Source organism: Carcharhinus amblyrhynchos, unplaced genomic scaffold (genome assembly GCF_965287045.1).
Source record: "Carcharhinus amblyrhynchos unplaced genomic scaffold, sCarAmb.v2.hapA scaffold_413, whole genome shotgun sequence".
Classification (NCBI taxonomy): Eukaryota; Metazoa; Chordata; class Chondrichthyes; order Carcharhiniformes; family Carcharhinidae; genus Carcharhinus; species Carcharhinus amblyrhynchos.
This window is the reverse complement of record NW_027650153.1, coordinates 72,853-92,569: the sequence shown is the minus strand read 5'-3', so window position 1 is coordinate 92,569 and position 19,717 is coordinate 72,853. Positions and strand designations below refer to the sequence as shown.

At 44.7% G+C, this 19,717-nt stretch overlaps 2 protein-coding genes across 3 annotated transcripts in view; both read right to left on the bottom strand.

The window, feature by feature from the left end:
• Positions 1–4,525, bottom strand: part of bud13 (BUD13 homolog) — a 29,653-nt gene extending 25,128 nt beyond the window's left edge. The window contains exon 1 of one of the 2 annotated variants that reach the window (XM_080183778.1): positions 4,406–4,525. In XM_080183778.1, coding sequence (XP_080039904.1) covers positions 4,406–4,512 — 107 coding nt within the window. In that variant the 5' untranslated portion in view covers positions 4,513–4,525. Of the gene's footprint in view, positions 1–4,181; positions 4,340–4,405 lie in introns of those variants that run through there. The other variant, XM_080183779.1, reaches the window with a different exon arrangement.
• A 6,656-nt stretch (positions 4,526–11,181) lies between these two features.
• The window catches only part of zpr1 (ZPR1 zinc finger), a 28,501-nt gene continuing 19,965 nt past the window's right edge, over positions 11,182–19,717 (bottom strand). Inside the window, exons 12-14 of the mRNA XM_080183782.1 lie at positions 17,589–17,678; positions 13,135–13,200; positions 11,182–12,518 (exon numbers count right to left, since the gene is read on the bottom strand). Coding sequence (XP_080039908.1) covers positions 12,387–12,518; positions 13,135–13,200; positions 17,589–17,678 — 288 coding nt within the window. The 3' untranslated portion in view covers positions 11,182–12,386. The remainder of the gene's footprint in view (positions 12,519–13,134; positions 13,201–17,588; positions 17,679–19,717) is intronic.

Genomic DNA, 19,717 nt, shown 5'->3' with positions numbered 1-19,717 from the left:
AATGGAGAGTTCTGGCCTCAGACAGAGCATATAAAGCATAGACAGTTTAGAGATTACTGATTAGAATGCAAATCCTTACACCTAACCTGCTGTTCAAGACCTGAAGTGGCCGACAATGTGTGTGGAAGGAGCACTGATCACAGGTTACAGACATGTGTATTGTCTCCAGACAGTACAGTAAGTGAGGTTTTGCAAACCCAGGCAAGTCACTGGGGTTACAGATAGTAATGATTACTGATACAGAGACTGATAGCCAAGTTCCGCACACATGAGGACGGTCTCAACAGGGATCTTGGGTTCATGTCGCACTATCTGTAACCCCCGTGACTTGCCTGGGTTTGCAAAACCTCACTTACTGTACTGTCTGGAGACAATACACATCTCTTTAACCTGTGGTCAGTGCTCCTTCCACACACATTGTCGGCCACTTCAGGTCTTGAACAGCAGGTTAGGTGTAAGGATTCGCATTCTAATCAGTAATCTCGAAACTGTCTGTGCTTTATATGCTCTGTCTGAGGCCAGAACTCTCCATTCACCTGACGAAGAGGGAAACCTTGAAAGCTTGTGAGTATTATCAAATAAATTGGTTGGACTAAAACCTGGTGTTGTCAGACTGTTTACTGTGTTTACGCCAGTCCAACGCCGGCATACCCACATTATAACAAACAGACAGAGGCTTTCAACTGCTCACAAGCTCAACCCAACGTCAGTTCTGACCTGGGCAGATAGAGGACAAGAAATGTTTAAATGACAAAATGGGAAAGCTGACAAAGGACCCCAGAGTACAGCATCTGCAACTGTCCAAAAGATCACAGATTCTCTCAGTTTATTTGTATGAATGGTGGCTGCAGGCTGGATGAATAAACTGACTGTGGCACAGGAAGTCATTCAGGTGAGGGAGCAAAAGGGAATGTGATGGCGGTAGGGGACAGTACAGTGAGGGGAACTGGCACTGCTCTCTGCAGTGAAGAGCCAAAGTTCAGGTGGTTGTGTTGCCTGCCCAGTGCCAGGGGTCGGGACAGGGCTGTGGAGGAAAGAGGTTCTGCAATAAGTATAGGAGGAGTTGGACACTAAAGTAAAAGTTGGTAATAGGCCAATTGAGCCAGCTTTGCCATTCAATGGGATCATGGCTAATCTGATTATAAACTCATTTCTGTTGGCTTAGTTTGAAGTTTAAGTAGTTTAAGTTTTCTCAACTTAGGTTTAAAGGACTGAGGTCAGGCTGGATTGTCTCTACTTTAACACCAGGAGAATTGCAGGTAAAACAGATGAGTTGAGGGCAACAATTGACATGTGGAAGTGTGATCTAGTGAGCATCACAGAAGGAAGGACATGATTGGCAACTCAACATTCTGGGATATAGAATCTTCAGGCGAGACAGGGGAGCGGGTAAAGAGGAAGAGACATTGCATTATTAGTTAAGGAGTCAGTTACTGCAGGAAGGAGAGATGATACCTTGAGGGGGAGTGGGGGGGGGGGACGTCAAATGAAGCTTTGTGGGTCGAGCTTAGGAATAAAAGAGGGACAGCCACATTGTTAGGTGTTTATTATAGATCCCCAGATAGTCAGAGGGATATTGAGGATTGTGGATGATGATGTGCTCAATTTGTGCAGGTGTGTAAAAACAATAACAAATAGGTTATTATATTAGGCGATTTCAACTTTCCCAACATTAACCGGGATACACATAATATTAAGGGTTTGGATGGAATAGATTTCTTGAAATGTGAACAGGAGAACTTTTTAAATCAGTATGTGCAGAGTTCAACAAGGGAGGGAGCTGTGCTGGACCTGATTCTAGGGAATGAAACTGCTCAGGTTGTTGAGGTGGTGAGGGAGCATTTTAGTGATAATGACCACAACATGGTACAACTTCAGCTTGTTATGGACAAGGAAATAGACAAGCTGCAAAAAAAAGTTTTGGATTGGGGTAAGTGGATTTAGTAAAATAAGACAGGATCTGGCCAAGGTAAACTGGGAACAGCTACTAACGGGAAAATCTACAGAAGAACAGTGGGGGGGCATTCAAAAAGGAAATGGGGAAGGTGCAAGCCCAGCATGTTCCCTCTAGGATGACAGGGAGGAATAACAAAGCCCAAAGAACCATGAATGACCAGAGATATTCAGGGTACAATGAGAAGGAAAAGTACAAAGAGTACAATCAACGGAGGCATTAGTGAGGTATAGAAAGTGCAGGGTGAAGTTGCAGAAAGCAATTAGGAAAGCAAAGAGGGGCCATGAGAAACCTCTGGCTGGTAAAAATAGGGAAACTCCCAAAATATTCTATAAGTTCATCAATGACCAGGGAGCATAACATCGGTACTGGGGAAGAGGTGGCCTTGGAAAGGGTTCAGAAGAGGTTCACAAGAATGATTCCTGGAAGGAAGAGCTTGTCATATGAAAAATAGTTGAGGACTCAGTCAGTACTCATTAGAGTTTAGAAGGATGAGGGGGGATCCTATTGAAGCTTACAGGATACCGCGAGGCCTGAACAGAATGGACATGGAGAGAATGTTTCCACTAGTAGGAAAAACTAGAACCAGAGGGCACAACCTCAGGCTGAAGGGACAATCCTTTAAAACAGAGATGAGGAGGAATTTCTTCAGCCAGAGAGTGGTGAACTCTTTGCTGCAGAAGGCTGTGGAACCCAGGTCATTGAGTGTCTTTAAGACAGAGATAGATAAGTTCTTGAGTAATAAGGGGATCAGGGGCTATGGTGAGCAGGTAGGAGACTGGGGATGAAGAAATAATCAGCCATACTGAATGGCAGAGCAGACTCAATGAGCCGAGTGGCTTAATTCTGCTCCTATGTCTTATGGTCTATTATTAAAGATTTCATAACTTGGCATTTGGATGGTAGTGGTATAATCAGACAAAATCAGCGTGGATTTACAAAATGGAAATCATGCTTGACGAATCTTGGAATTTTTTGAGGATGTAACTAGTAGAGTTGATCAGGGAGAACTAGTGGATGTAATTTATTTAGACATTCAGAAGGCTTTCAACAAGGTCTCACATAACAGACTACTATGTAAGGTTAAAGCACATGGGATTGCAGGTAATGTCTTGAGATTGATAGAAAGCTGGTTAGCAGATAGGAAGCAAACAGCTAGCATAAATGGGTCTTTTTCTGATTGGCAGTCAGTGACTAATGACATAACACAGGGATCTGTGCCAGGACCCCAACTGTTCACATTATGTACGAATGAATTGGAAGAGGGAACTGAATGTATTATCTCCAAATTTGCAAATGATACAAAGTTGGGTGGATGAGTGAACTGTGAGGAGGATAGAGATATTTCAGCGTGATTTGGACAGGCTGAGTGAGTGGGCATCTGCATGGCAAATGCAATATAATATTGATAAATGTGAGGTTATTCAATCTGGTAACAGTACTAGGAAGACAGATTATTTGATTGGGTATAAATCAACAAGACATTGGAGTCCCCGTGTCACTGAAAGCAAGCACGCAGATACAACAAATAAATGGTAAAGAAGACAAATAGTATGTTGGCCTTCACAGTGAGAGGATTTAAGTATAGGGATAGGGATATTTTGCTGCAATTGTATAGGGTGGCGGTGAGGCCATGCCTGGAGTAGTGCGTGCAGTTTTGGTTCCTTATCTGAAAAAGGATGTCCTTGCAATAGCAGGAGTACAGTGAAGATTTACCAGGCCAATTCCTGGGAAGGCAGGTCTGTCATATGAGGAGAGACCAAGTTAGTTAGGCTTATCTTCACTGGAGTTTAGAAGAGTGAGAGGGGATTTTATAGAAACTTATAGAATTTTAACAGGGTTAGACAGGATAGATCCAGAAAGAATGTTCCCAATAGTGGGAAAGCCCAGAACTAGGGATCATAGTTTGAAGATAAGGGGTAAACCTTTTGGAACTGAGGCAAGGAGAAATTTCTTCACCCAAAGGCTGGTAAATGTGTGGAATTCACTACCACAGAATGTAGCTGAGTCCAAAACATTGTGTAACTTCAAAACTAAAAAGAGGGAAATCAGGATAATGAATCTGATGATCAGCTATGATCAAAACGAATGGCGGAGCAGGTTCGAAGGGCTGAATGGCCTCCTCCTGCTTCTAGTTTCTTCCCCGTCGTTCTCAACGTCATCCCACCTGTATGAACCTACCAACCCCGCTGAGTATTTAGCAACTTTTAATGCGATTGTGTCTTACTTTACCAGAGACTGGCCTAGTTTCCCCATCCCCGGGTAAGTATGGAGCACAGCAAGATCCCAGTAACAGCACTGAGTTGGTAACCGGATAATCTGCCGCTTTAATGTTGTTTAGAGTCAGTCTGGGGGAGGGGGCGATAGACTGCTATTCCCGCCCAACAGGCCCCAGCCCCGGCCTTTGCCAGTGAGGCTGCCTGCCTGCACTGTTCCCGAAACGGGCCTCACCCTCCGCCTTTAACCTTCACTTTCTTCCTGCGCCGCTTGCTACCCGTTTCTCGCTCCGAGCCGCTCAGATATCGCTTCAGATATTCCTCCTTGCTGACAGCAGCCATTGCAATCCCAGCCACCACCACCCTGACCCCCCACCCCGTCTCCCGGGTAACAGCTCTGACTCCTCCCACCCCGTCTCCCGGGTAACCGCTCTGACCCCCGCCCACCCCGTCTCCCGGGTAACCGCCTTGGCTCCCCCCCACTCCGTCTCCCGGGTAACGGCCCTGGCCTCGCCCACCTCTTCTCCCGGGTAACAGCCCTGGCCCCGCCCCTCACGCCAGCGGCTCCGCCCAGTTGCCGCCATTTTGCTGCGGGAGGTGGCCGTCATGGTGCACTTGCCAACTCTCCCGGACTCTCCCGGAATTAGAACAGAAATCTCAGCCGAAATTCCTGATCCATTCAAACAGGATGTTTGTCCAGTAAGGACTGAGAGTGTTTGTGATGATTCCCCCCAGGGTTATGTGCCAGCCAGTGGTGCCCGGGGTGAGGGTAGCGCCTTAACATTCCACATCCAGAGAACTCGGCCTCACAAAAGGCACAAGAATGAGGGCATTTCCAATAATAACTAGAAACTAAACTGTTATTAAAATTAATTTATAGATGTGGCATCACTGCCAAGGACAATATTTATTGCCCCTTGATAAAGTGGTGATGAGTTGCCTTCCTGAATGGCTGCAGTTGATGTGGTTTTGCTATAAGCACAGTGCTGTCAGGGAGGGAATTCCAGGATTTTGACCCAGTGACAGTGAAGGAACGGTGATAGAACATAGAACACTACAGCACAAACAGGCCCTTCGGCCCACGAGTTGCGCCGATCACATCAACACCTATCTATAACCCCCAATCCCATTAGATCCCATATACTCATCCAGAAGTCTTTTAAAAGACCCCAGCGAGTTCGCCTCCACCACCACTGACGGCAGCCGATTCCATTCACTCACCACCCTCTGAGTGAAAAACTTACCCCTAACATCACTTCTGTACTTTCCTCCCCGCACCTTAAATCTGTGTCCTCTCGTAGCGACCATTTCAACCCGGGGAAATAGCCTCTGAGAATCCACCCTATCCCTCTCAACATTTTATAAACCTCTATCAGGTCGCCTCTCAACCTTCGTCTCTCCAGGGAAAAGAGACCCAGCTCCCTCAACCTAACTTCATAAGGCATGCCTCCCAGTCCAGGCAACATCCTTGTAAATCTCCTCTGTACCCTTTCAATAGCTTCTACGTCCTTCCTATAGTGAGGCGACCAGAACTGCGCACAGTACTCCAAATGAGACCTGACTAGGGTCTTATAAAGTTGCAGCATTACCTCCCAACTCCTAAACTCAATCCCTCGATTAATGAAGGCCAGTACACCATATGCCTTCTTGACCACCTCTTCCACCTGCGAGGCCGATTTAAGAGTCCTGTGGACCCGGACCCCAAGATCCTTCTGCTCTTCAACACTACTAAGACTCCTGCCCTTGATAGTGTACTCGTTCATCCCGTTGGTTCTGCCAAAATGGACGACTACGCATTTATCCGCATTGAAGTCCATCTGCCACTTCTCCGCCCAGTCCTGCATCCTATTTATGTCCTGCTGCAACTTTTGCCATCCTTCCAGACCATCCACAACACCACCGACCTTCGTGTCATCAGCGAACTTACTTACCCATCCCTCCACTTCCTCATCCAGGTCATTTATGAAAATGACAAACAGCAAGGGTCCTAGAACAGATCCCTGGGGCACTCCACTGGTGACTGACCTCCATTCAGAAAAAGATGTATTTCCAAATCAGGATGGGGAGTGACTCGGAGGGGAACTTGCAGGTGGTGGTGTTCCCAGGTCCTTCTACACAGTGGTGGAAGGTGCTGCCCAAGGAACCTTGGTGAGTTCCTGAAGTGCGTCATGTTAATAGTAGCTATTATTAATAATGTTACAGCTAGACACTTGGAAAAATTGAAGAAATTTAGGCAGGGTCAATATGATTTTGTGAAAGGGAAATCATTTTTAACCAATTTAGTTGGAGTTCTTTTAAGTAACAAAAGAACAAAGAAAATTACAGCACAGGGCCTCCAATCCTGCACTGACCATGCTGCCTGTCTGAACTAAAACCCTTCCGGGAACCATATCCCTCTATTCCCATCCTATTCATCCACTTCTCAAGACGCCCCTCAAAACTCACTATCGTACCTGCTTCCACTATCTCCTCCTGCAGCGAGTTCCAGGCATCCACCACCCTGTGTGTAAAAAACTTCCATGTATATCTCCTTTAAACCTTGCCCCTCGCACCTTAGACCTGTGCCCCTAGTAATTGATTCTTCCACCCTGGGAAAAAGCTTCTGACTATCCACTCTGTCCATGCCTCTCATAATCTTGTAGACTTCTATCAGGTCGCCCCTCAACCTCCATCGTTCCAGTGAGAACAAGCCAAGTTTTTCCAACCTCTCCTCATAGCTAATGTCCTCCATACCTGGCAACATCCTGGTAAATCTTTTCTGTACCCTCTCCAAAGCCTCCACATCCTTCTGGTAGTGTGGCGACCAGAATTGGACACTATATTCCAAGTGTGGCCTAAATAAGGTTCTATAAAGCTGCAACACGACTTGCCAATTTTTAAGCTCAGTACCCCAGTCAACGAAGGTAAGCATGCCATATGCCTTCTTGAACTACGTTCTCCACCTGCATTGCTACTTTGTGACCTGTGTAACTGTACACCCAGATCCCTCTGCCTATTGGGTTCTGCCACTTACTGTATATCTATTAGAGCTTTCAAAATGCATTACCTCACATTTGTCCGGATTAAACTCCATTTGCCATCTCTCCGCCCAAGTTTCCAGCCGATCTGTATCCTGCTGTATCCTCTGATGATCCTCAGCGCTCCATCCGCAACTCCATCAACCTTTGTGTCGTCTGCAAACTTACTAACCAAACCAGTTACATCTTCCTCCAAATCATTTATATAGATTACAAACAGCAAAGGTCCCAGCACTGATCCCTGAGGAACACCACTGGTCACAGCCCTCCATTCAGAAATGCACCTTTCTACTGCTACTATGTGCTGTAGATGAAGGGGAACCGGTGGATGTACTGTAATTAGATTTCCAGAAGACATTGGAAAATTTATTGCATCAAAGGTTATTGCTAAAGGCTAATGTTGGCATGGATTTAAGATTGGCTAGCCAACTGAAAATAGACATTTGCCATAAACAGGACATTTTTGTGGTTGGCATAATGTCTTGAGTGATAGGAGTTAGTGCTGGGGTTTCAATTTTTTACAATTTATATAAATCATCAAGGGACCAAAGTTATAGTTGCTTAATTTGCTGATGACAAAAAGATAGGATTGTAAGAAATGAAGAGTAAACATGAAACCATTGTCAATTGTCAATGGACCTGTCTCATCCATTAATGTCCTTTAGGGAAGGAAATCTGCTGTCCTTGCTCCTGGTCTGGCCTACACATGACTCCAGAGCCACAGCAATATGGATGACTCTCAACTACCCTCCAAGAGCAACTAGGAATGGACAATAAATTCTGACCAACCAGCAACACCCATTTCTCACAAATGAGCAAAAAAAAAATATGGAGGCTACAAAGGGATCTAGACAGATAAGTGACTGACAAAATGAAGTATAATGTGAGAAATTATCTATTTTGGCAGGAAGAATGAAAAAGCTCATCTAAATGGTCAGAGATTGGAGACCTGAGGTGCAGAGGGATCTGGGTGTCCTAGTGCATGAATCACAAAAGGCTAGTACACAGGTACTGCAGGTAATGAGGCAAGCTACTAGAATGTTATCATTCATTGTGAGGGGAGTTGAATAAAGATAAAAGTATGGAGATTTCATTTGATTGTCACATGTATTAGTATACAGTGAAAAGTATGGTTTCTTGCACACTGTACAAAGCATACCGTTCATAGAGGAGCGCAGAATGTAGTGTTATAGTCATAGCTAGGGTGTAGAGAAAGATCAACTTAATGCGCAGTAGGTCCATTCAAGTCTGATAGCTTCATTGGCGAGACCACATCTGGAATACTATATATTGGTCTCATTATTTAAGGAAGGATGTAAATGTGTTCGGGGAAAGTTTGCTGAAACTATAAACTGGATTGGGGAGGTTTGTCCTACGAGGATAGGTTGGACAGGTGAGGTTTGTATTCACAGGAGTTTAGAAGAGTAAGAGGCAATCCTGAGGGATTTTTACAGGATGGACATGGAGAGGATGTTTTCTCTTGTGGAGAATCTAGTACTAGGAGACATTGTTTAAAAATAACCATTTTTAACCATTTAAGAGAGGTGAGATGGATTTGTTTTGCTCTCTGAGGACTGTCTCTCTGGAACTCATCCTCAAAAGGCAGCAGAAGTAGAGTCTTTGAATATTTTTAAGGCAGAGCGAAATAGATTCATCATCACAGAGAGAGTGAAAGGTAATCAGGGGTATGTGGAAATGTGGAGTCAAGGTCACAGTCAGATCAGCCATGATCTTATTGAATGGCAGAACAAGCTCAAGCAGGCCGAATGGCCTCCTTCTAATTCATATTTGTATCAACCAAAGCAGGATAAACTTTGGACAGATCAACAGGCCCAAACTAGGCATTTCTGACATGTTACACATATCAGCAGCAGCATTCTATATCAGCACAATTTATTAATTTATCACCTAGCATGTACTTTGTCCTCCACCAGCATCAAGCAAGGAGGCCAACAGTCAGTAAGGTAGAAGGGAGCACCTGTTAAATTAGATTACAAAGCTTGTGGAGAGCTACGTGCAATCAAAATCAGCAGGTTTTTCCCAAAGCTAAACAGCTTCCAGTTCCTGTCCTAGTTATAAGCTGCTGTGATATATCCTTCAGTTAAAACAAGGCTTGAATTTTTATAGTACCTTTCACAACCGCATCTCCAATGGCTGCCAACTTGCAATCAGATTCTGGTGAAATAGTGCCATAGTGGGATTGGAGGAGGCAGATGGGCCTTAATTTAACATTACATTCAAAAAGACAGCATGTTCAACAGTGCAGCACACCCTCAGTATTACACCGGAGCATCAGCCTTCATTTTTGTGCAAAAGGTACAGGTGAAGAATAAACTAGGCTTGTACTCGTTAAGAGTTTAGAAGAATGAGGGGAGATCTCATTGAGACATATAAGATGATGAATGGGATGGATAGGATAGAGGTGGAGAGACTCTTCCCGCTCAGAAAGGACAGTAGGACTAGGGGCCACAGCCTCAAGATAAAGGGGGGGCGGTTTAGAACGGAGTTGAGGAGGAACTTCTTCACTCAAAGGGTGGTGAATCTCTGGAATTCTCTGCCCGTTGAAGTGGTGGAGGCTGCCTCGCTCAATATTTTTAAGACGCGGGTTGATAGGTTTTTGATAGGCAAGGGGATTAAGGGTTATGGGGAGAGGGCGGGAAAGTGGAACTGAGCCACGACAGATCAGCCATGATCTTATTGAATGGCGGGGCAGGCTCGAGGGGCTAGATGGCCTACTCCTGCTCCTATTTCTTATGTTCTTAAGAACTAGAACCCTCAACTTTCACGAGAGGGAACACACTTTATGATATTTAAATTATTTGTTTGTGGGATGTGGGCATTGTTGGCTCAGCTAGCAATTATTGCCCATCCCGAGTTGTCTTCGAAACAATGACATGCTGCCTTCTCGAATTGTTGCAATCTCTGCGGTTTAAGTACATCGCCCATTCCTGGGAGTTTCAGGATTTTGACCCATTGGCAGTGAAGGAACGGTGATATATTTACATGTCAGAATGGTGAATGATTTGGAGTGGAACCTCCAGGTGATGATGTTCCCAGGTGCTGTTGATGGAGCCTTGGTGAGTTGCTGCACTGCATCCTGTAGATGGTGTATACTGCTGACACTGTGCCTTGATGGTAGGAGTGAATTATGAAGGTCGTAGATGGAGTGCAAATCAAGCAGCCTACTTTTTCCTGGAGTGTTGCTGGAGCTGCACTCATCCAGGTAAGTGGAGAGTACCTCATCACACTCCTGATTTGTGCCTTGTAGGTGGTGGGGAGTCAGGAGTTACTCACACAGAATCTTCAGCCTCTGACGTAGTCACATAGCCACAGTTATGTGGCTAGTTCAATTCATTTTCTGGTCAATGGTAACCCCAGGTTGTTCATAGTGGGGGATTTGGGGATAGCAATGCCATTGAACATCATTGGGAGATGGTTGAATTCTCCCTTGTTGGAGATAGTCATTGCCTGATACTCTGAGCAAATGTTACTGGCAACTTATCAGCTCAAGCCTAAATAATGTTCCATCTTGCTACATTTGGACAGACTGCCTGAGTATCCGAGGAGTTACGAATGGTGAACATCGTGCAGTGACCATCTCCACTGCTGGCGTCATGATGGAGAAAAGGCACTGATGAAGCAGCTGAAGATAGCTGGACATGAGCCAGAGAACCATCATGAATGAAAGCTGGAGAAATTTCGGAATTCTTCAACACCGTGAAAAAAAATCGAGAAAAAAAGCAAAGCTCTAGTCCCCATTGGAGGCAGCCTGTTTTGATCCAAGAGTGGAAATATGTGGATGGTGTTTTGACATCCCCTCCGTGGTCATAAGTCAATGTTCCACAGGTTTACACCATACCTGCCATTGGTGATTTTGACAGTGATGTGTTTGCTTTACCTTGGCCTTTGTTCCTGAGTAAACACACAGGTCTGGATCAGTTTGGGAAAGAGTTCATATGAAATTTACCAGCTTGTGAAAAAAGACAACTGCAAGTTACAAAGAAGATCGATATATTTATTAAATATATCGCATCTGAACATCACAGTTGCTTCAAGTCCGATAAAGGAAATTTCAAACAAAGGCACATGCTGGAAATGGTCAGATTTGTGGAGAGAGCTTCACTTTGATGAACTTTTGGTAAAGTTTTACAGTTGCTGCCTGACTTGAGAATTTCCAGAATGTTCTCACCTTTATTTGAGGTTTCACAGTACTAAACTTTTATTGAAATGCAGAGTTCCCTTCTGCTTTCAACACAATAGCAAGCTACAGGATCTGTGCTCAGTACATAGATTATAATTCTGCCGACACAAACACTTAGTCACTTTGTCTATGTAGCAATCAGCAAATAACTTGTGATAATACTAACTTCTACAATGTCTTTGGGCTTATCAAAATAATACAAGTTAAATGATTGAAAGGTTCACAATGTTATCCAAGATTAGGATTGTGAAACAGGACCAGGGATTCTGAGGATCCAAAGTCCAATTCTGCGAATGGAATTTACCAACAGGCTGGTAGATGTACAATATTGTTCAGGCTACAATGTCCCAACACCCTAAAGAATTAATCCATCTGACTCCAGTGCAAATAAAAGAAGCTTCTCATATTGTACAGTATCACGCTCCATTCAAGCATCATGCAAATCACAACCTTTATCCCCTCTCAAACATTCAGGACTGCACGTAACAGCTACAATACCGTTTCCTGATTTACTGCTTGTAGCTTAGTCAGTCCAAGCTTCATCCCTAACTGTACAATCCGAGTGAGTGTGATATGGCTTCTATTTCTTAGCTGCAGTCTGGACAAATAAATAACAAAAGTTACACCAAGACGCAAGATGAGCTGCATTAGATAGAGGCAACTGGCTCTCACCTGCTGTTTCCCTCATCTCAGACTGATCAGGAAGGACCTGATCAAAGGCTGGAAGAACTTTCGGTCCCAGCTTGGGCAGTGGTGGGGACAGAAGAATAAAGGTGGAGTAATCCCAGCAATTGTTCCTTTCACTTTGCACCAAATGGCATTCCAATATTCAGGAGCTGTCCCTGGGTGGAATGTATTCAGACCCACATCACATCCCACGACAAATACTTCATTGCTCCCTTTTTATTGGAATCTCATTTCTTTTGAGGAATAACTATTTAAATATTTCACCCCAGCTATCCCCTTCCTGACTCCAGCCTGTGCTTTGTTTCCATTCTCTATTTATCCAATTTCTGCTCTTTATAATCCTCCGTGTTCATGTCGTTCAAACCAAGTTCCTCATTATCTTCAAACGTGCGCTCGTATTTCTCAATCTTCATTTCTGGATCAGGATCAGGAGCGTATAAGTTCTACATTGAGAGAGAGGGAGGAAACAAAGAAATGCGTTAGGAATGGAATCCACATAACTTAACGGGCAACTCTTTCCCAGTCTCCAGGCTTCTCCATCCTGTCTCCTTTGTATTTACAGCACCTTCTGGATCAAAGTGAGTTTAAATTGTGACTACAAGAGATGTACAGAATCTCCATTCATTCAGAGTGCCTACTCACTGAAGGAGGAGACAAAACACCCAAAGAAATGCTGGGTTACAATGACACTAGCTGTCTGGATATAACTGACCGCTCACGTGATATTAATTCTGGAGAAAGGACAGTGAAACCTCCGTGCGGAGATATAGCCAGGACAGAGGCAGTCAGCCATTGCTGAACCTGACCAAGAACAGCAGCTATATTTCTGCAAACACCATTTTGTTCTGGGAGTAACTGAACTCAAGTAAACGGATAATTTCAGTGAGAGCAGCACCCAAAGGGTGCTGGGAAATGCAGGGGGCTGAGTAGTCCCAGTGAGAGTTAATAGGGACCACATGAAGCTGTTGATTCTGTGCAGAGAAAGAAGGACAGGCGAATTTGTTCTTGGTTAGAAGCCGCTGTGTTTAAATACGTGAAACGATCTCAGCAGGTACTTACCTGGAGGTAACTGTTTCCCGCTGAGTCTCTAAGAATGATGTGAGCTTCTCTCTTTCCCGAAATAATCTGAAGGAAAAAAAAATCTAATTCAGACAAAGAAAAGAGTTCAGCAAAGACACAGAAAAATCCAAATAGTTAAAAGCTGACACGGGTTTGTGGAATTTTAGAGATTGTGGTGATTCATAGTGAGGTAGCTTTCTGTCTACATTCACAGCACAGAATGGAGGCCATTCAGCCCATTGTTGAACAAAGATCAGATTACACTAATCCCATCTTCCAGTATTTGGTCCATAACCCTGGAGGTGATGGCAGTGCAAGTGAATATCTAAATATAACAGGTTCTGACTCAGCCACCCTCAGGGAGTGAGTTCCTCCGAGTGAAAAAAACTTTCCTCAACCTCCCTCTAGCCTTCTACCTCCCACATGCAGAGTGTAGCAGGTGCACTCGGTATTGTAGTTGCATCAATAAATACTCTAGTTGCTGCCCCAGTACAAGCTGCATTAACACAGCAGCTAGTTACATAGAAACATAGAAGATACGAGCAGGAGAACATAAGTAGTAGGAGCAGGAGTAGGCCATCTAGCCCTTCGAGCCTGCCCCGCCATTCAATAAGATCATGGCTGATCTGAAGTGGATCAGTTCCACTTTCCCGCTTTCTCCCCATAACCCTTAATTCCCTTGCCTACCAAAAACCTATCTACCCGTCACTTAAATATATTTAGCGAGGTAGCCTCCACCACTTCAACGGGCAGAGAATTCCAGAGATTCACCACCCTTTGAGTGAAGAAGTTCCTCCTCAACTCCATTCTAAACTGCACCCCCCTTATCTTGAGGCTGTGCCCTCTAGTCCTGCTATCCTTTCTGAGCGGGAAGAATCTCTCTACCTCTACCCTATCCATCCCCTTCATTATCTTATACGTCTCTATAAGATCCCCCCTCATCCTTCTAAACTCCAACGAGTACAGACCTAGTCTATTCAGTCTCTCTTCATAGTCCAACCCCCTCATCTCCGGTATCAGCCTAGTGAACCTCCTCTGCACTCCCTCCAAGGCCAATCTATCCTTGCGCAAGTGCGGCGACCAAAACTGCACACAGTACTCCAGCTGCGGCCTCACCAGTGCCCTGTACAGTTGCAGCAAGACCTCCCTGCTTTTATATTCTATCCCCCTCGCTATAAAGGCCAGCATTCCATTCACCTTCTTGATCACCTGCAGACTGGGTTTTTGCAACTCATGCACAAGGACCCCCAGGTCCCTCTGCACCGTAGCATGCTGCAGCTTTTCGCCCTTTAAATAGTAATCCCTCCTACTATTATTCCTGCTAAAGTGGATAACCTCACACTTGCTAACATTGTACTCCATCTGCCAGGTCCTCGCCCACTCACTCAGCCTATCTAGATCCCTCTGCAGACTTTCCACACCCTCCGCACAATTTGCTTTTCCACTCATCATTGTGTCATCAGCAAATTTCAACACCCTACACTCAGCCCCCTCCTCCAGATCATCTATATAAATAGTAAATAGCTGAGGCCCCAGCACCGATCCCTGTGGCACTCCACTAGTTACGAACTGCCAATCAGAATAGCACCCATTGATACCAACTCTCTGCCTCCTATTAGACAGCCAATCCTCTATCCACGCTAACACCTTACCCCCAACTCCATGCCCCCTAACCTTCTGAAGCAACCTTTTGTGCGGCACCTTATCAAACGCCTTCTGAAAATCGAGAAACACCACATCCACCAGTTCCCCTCTGTCTACCGCACTAGTCACATCCTCATAGAATTCCAATAAATTCGTCAAACACAACTTCCCCTTAATGAATCCGTGCTGCGTCTGCTCTATCAAACAATTCTTCTCTAGGTGCCTCGCTATTTCTTCTTTGATGACGGATTCCAGCATTTTTCCAACAACAGACGTTAAACTAACCGGCCTATAATTTCCTGCCTTTTGCCTGCTACCTTTCTTAAACAGCAGCGTAACATTAGCCATTTTCCAATCTTCCGGCACTTCCCCAGAAATAATCACTAAAGCGTCCCCGATCACCTCTGCCATTTCCTTCAGAATCCTGGGATGCATTCCATCCGGTCCTGGGGACTTGTCCACCATCAGTCCCGCTAGTCGATCAAGCACTACCTCTCTAGTGACAGTAATCGCATTTAGGCCTCAACTCCTACCATCCTTCTATCTTTAATATCTGGCAAACTATTCGCATCCTCCTCCGTGAAGACCGAGGCAAAAAACTTATTTAAGGCCTCAGCCATTTCCTCAACTCCCACCACTAAATCCCCCCTCTCATCCTCTAAGGGTCCAACATTCACTCTAGCCAGCCTCCTCCTCTTTATATATTTGTAAAAACTCTTACTGTCCTTTTTTATATTTAGTGCTAGTTGAGCTTCATAGTCTATGTTCTTATGTTCTATCCTTCCTTTCTTTATCAACTTCTTAGTCATTCTTTGTTGATTTTTAAACCTCTCCCAATCTTCTACTCGCCCACTACTTTTAGCCACTCTAAACGCATCAGCTTTTAATTTAACACTCTCCTTTATTTCCTTCGATAACCACGGCTGATTATCCTTTCTATGTTCCTTCTTTACCATTGGAATATATTTCTGCTGAGTACCGAAAAAGATCTCCTTAAAGATCCTCCACTTTTTCTCAGCCGTCCTACCGACCAATCTGTGCCCCCAATCTACATTTGCCAATTCCGCTCTCATCCTACCATACTCCCCTCTGTTCAAACAGAGGACACAGGTCCGGGACCTTACTTTCTCATCCTCCATCTGCATCAAAAACTCAACCATACAATGATCACTCGTCCCAAAAGGATCCCTCACAACAAGATCCCTAATTCTTCCTGCCTCGTTACACAACACCACATCTAAGACAGCTCGCTCCCTCGTCGGTTCTGTTACACACTGTTCAAGGAAACTATCCCGGCAGCATTCCAAGAACTCTTCCTCAAGCCCACCGCGTCCGACATGGGTCAACCAATATGTAGATTGAAATCCCCCATAATTATCACCGTTCCATTCCTACACACATCATTTATTTGCTTATTTATAGCCTGCCCCACCTCCAAGTTATTATTTGGGGGCCTATAGACCACACCCACCAGTGTCTTCCTCCCCTTACTGTTCCTTATCTCCACCCACAATGATTCCACGTTCTGCTCTTTGGAGCCTATATCTTCCCTTACTACCGCTCTGATATTATCCTTAATCAGCAGAGCTACCCCACCCCCTTTTTCCTCCCGTCTATCCTTCCTAAACACTTGATACCCCTGGACATTCAGCTCCCAGTCCCTGTCACCCTGCAACCACGTTTCTGTAATGGCCACCAGATCATATCCATTTGTGCTGATCTGTGCCACCAGCTCATTCACTTTGTTCCGAATGCTTCGTGGATTCAGGAGGAGGCCATTTGGCCCTTTGAGCCTGCTCTGCCATTCATTATGATCATGGCTGACCATCTAACTCAACAGCCTGATCCCGCTTTCTCCCCACATACCAAGTTAACATTCCAAGGAACTCCTGTGAAACGGAGCCAAAAATAATAGGACTTGAGCCAGTGACTTTAGGGCAGGTGGCCAAAAAGTGGCCACAAGTTTGTGTCTGTATATGCCCTGTTTGTGAACACAGCTCTTCATTCGCCTGAAGAATCTCTGAAAACTTGTGCTACCAAATAAACCTGTTGGAGTTTAACCTGGTGTTGAGAGACTTCTTACAGTGTCTAATCCAGGCCTTCTTCCCTGCCCTATCCGCATAATCCCACACATTTAGCATGACCAATCTATCTAACCTATGTGAAAAGCTGGAATAAATTTCACAAATGATAAAAGCTGAAGAAATTGCCAGTGATCAGCATAGGTGGTGATCTGGTTGTACAGCATGTCAGGGTGGAGTAGGTTACACAGCAACAGCTGCAATGAGTGATATGCTTTCAGGATACTGAATGGGGTCAAACCTGTTGCCTGGGAGTCACCCTCCTGTCTGTCACTGTACACAGGTGCAGCCTTATTCAGCTCTCAGCTTTTATTTTGATTGTCAGCTTCGAAACAGCACATCCACAGCAATCAGGCTCCCTCAGCCCAATCACTTCCTGGGAGCTGCCTTATTTCACTGCCTGTTAGGGTAACTGCAAGTGCTATAAACATTAGAGGCAGCTAGAATCTGAACACACTGACATAAAGTTCAGCCATGGGGAGAGATGTAAGCTGGAGGTCACTACAGTGGTGCAGTGTGTAATGCTCAGGTTTATTGAAAGTATTCTCTCGTTTTGAATCTGGTTCAGCTTTCAGTCGCTGTTCAATGCCACCAGATTCACCTCACACAAGGCAAACTGCAACAGTAACATTGTGAAATTAAATATAACTGCACAGACACTATATTATTTTATCTGGGGAATATCCCAGTTGTTCAAATACAAAATTCAGCAGCTAAGAGCTCTCTTACCTCATTCAACTTCTGCCCAAATTCTCGAAGTTTTTCAGATCTTTCTGGAGCGCTGCTATCGCCAGCAAAAAATGGATTCTTTGCCACGATCTGTTCGATCAAGGAAAAATAGACAGATCACTCAAACTCCTCCTTTCAAACCCCTAGAACTACAAATATGATGAAACACAGTAGTAATAAAACCAAGGTCAGTGTCTTTGCAAATGGCTGTACAGCTCCTCACCTTCCCACAAAACCAGCAATATTCTGGAGTTTGAATGTCTATAGTTCACAACTTCCTCTTTAACATCCACAGCCCTGCGCTCTACAACCTTCCCTGCCTAACTTCTCAGGACAATTCCTCAACTAAACATCTTTAAATTGGTGAGATAAGGCACATAAACTGCTTGCAGACACAATGTTGTAATGTCCCAAATACTGAATATTCTAACAAGGCAACTGAAGCTTTGCTTCAATTTTGAAACCAAAACTCACCAACTAAAAGCTTAAAAGATCAGTATACGGGGCAAAGATTCAACTGGATAGACATTCACAGGAGATAAGGAAAAGGTCACTTAGCTTCTCAAAGTCCAACAATAACCTGCTCTGATGGCAGAGTTGGTCCTTTTGAGTAACCGCAATGCTTGTTGCTTATTTGAAACATTTCTAACAAGTAGGAACACTTTTCCTGCGGATCCCCATCAAGAGTTGATATTTCTATAAGCAATGTTGCCTTCCCTGTGGCACTGCAAGGGGGAAGGCCACAAGTTCATAAGATAGAGCAGCAGAATAGGCCTTTTAGCCCATCAAGTTTGTCCTGTCATTCAATCATGGCTGATATGCTTCTCATCCCCATTTTCCTGCCTTCTCCCCATAACCTTCCAACCCATTACCAATTAAAAATTTGTCTAACTCCTCAAACGTACTCACTGTCCCAGCATCCACTGCACTTTGGGGTAATAAATCCCACAGATTCACAACCCTTTGGGAAAAGTAGTTTCTCCTCAACTCTAATAAATTTGCTACCTCTTATCCTGAGACTATGACTTCTCATCCTCTAAGGGTCCAATGTTCATCCTAGCCAGCCTCTTCCTTTTTATGTATTTATAAAAAATACATAATACAAATCCCTTAGAGGATGAGAGGGGGGACTTAGTGAAAGGGGATGGGGAAATGGCTGAGGCCCTGAATAACTTTTTTGTTTCGGTCTTCATGGAGGAGGACATGAATAATTTGCCGGGTGTTAGCGATGGAAAGATGGTAGGAGTGGAGGGCCTGAATGACATTATTGTTACTAGAGAGGCGGTGCTCGACAGACTGGAGGGACTGATTGTGGACAAGTCCCCAGGACCGGATGGAATGCATCCAAGGGTTCTGAAGGAAATGGCGGAGGTGATAGTGGATGCCTTGGTGATTATTTTCCAAACGTCGCTGGATTCCGGGGAAGTGCCGGAAGATTGGAAAACGGCTAATGTTACGCTGTTGTTTAAGAAGGGTGGCAGGCAAAAGGCGGGGAATTATAGGCCGGTTAGTTTAATGTCTGTTGTAGGAAAAATGTTAGAATCCGTGATCAAGGAGAAAATAGCGAGGCATCTTGAGGAGAATTGTTTGGTAGAGCAGACGCAGCACGGTTTCGTTAAGGGGAAGTCGTGTCTGACGAATTTATTGGAGTTCTATGAGGATGTGTCTAGGGCGGTGGATGTGGTCTTTCTTGATTTTCAGAAGGCGTTTGACAAGGTGCCTCACAAGAGGTTATTGCAGAAGGTCAGGGGGCATGGAGTTGGGGGTAGGGTGTTAGCGTGGATAGAGGATTGGCTGTCAAACAGGAGGCAGAGAGTGGGGGTCAATGGGTGCTATTTGGATTGGCGGTTGGTGACTAGTGGAGTGCCCCAGGGGTCGGTGCTGGGGCCTCAGCTATTCACCATTTATACAGATGATCTGGAGGAGGGAACCGAGTGTATGGTGTCGAAATTTGCTGACGACACCAAGATTGGTGGAACAACAAATTGTGCGGAGGGTGTGGAGAGTCTGCGGAAGGATCTAGATAGGCTGGGCGAATGGGCCAGGAAATGGCAAATGGAATTTAATGTTGGCAAATGTGAGGTTGTCCACTTTGGTAGGAATAATGGTAGGAAGGATTATTACTTACG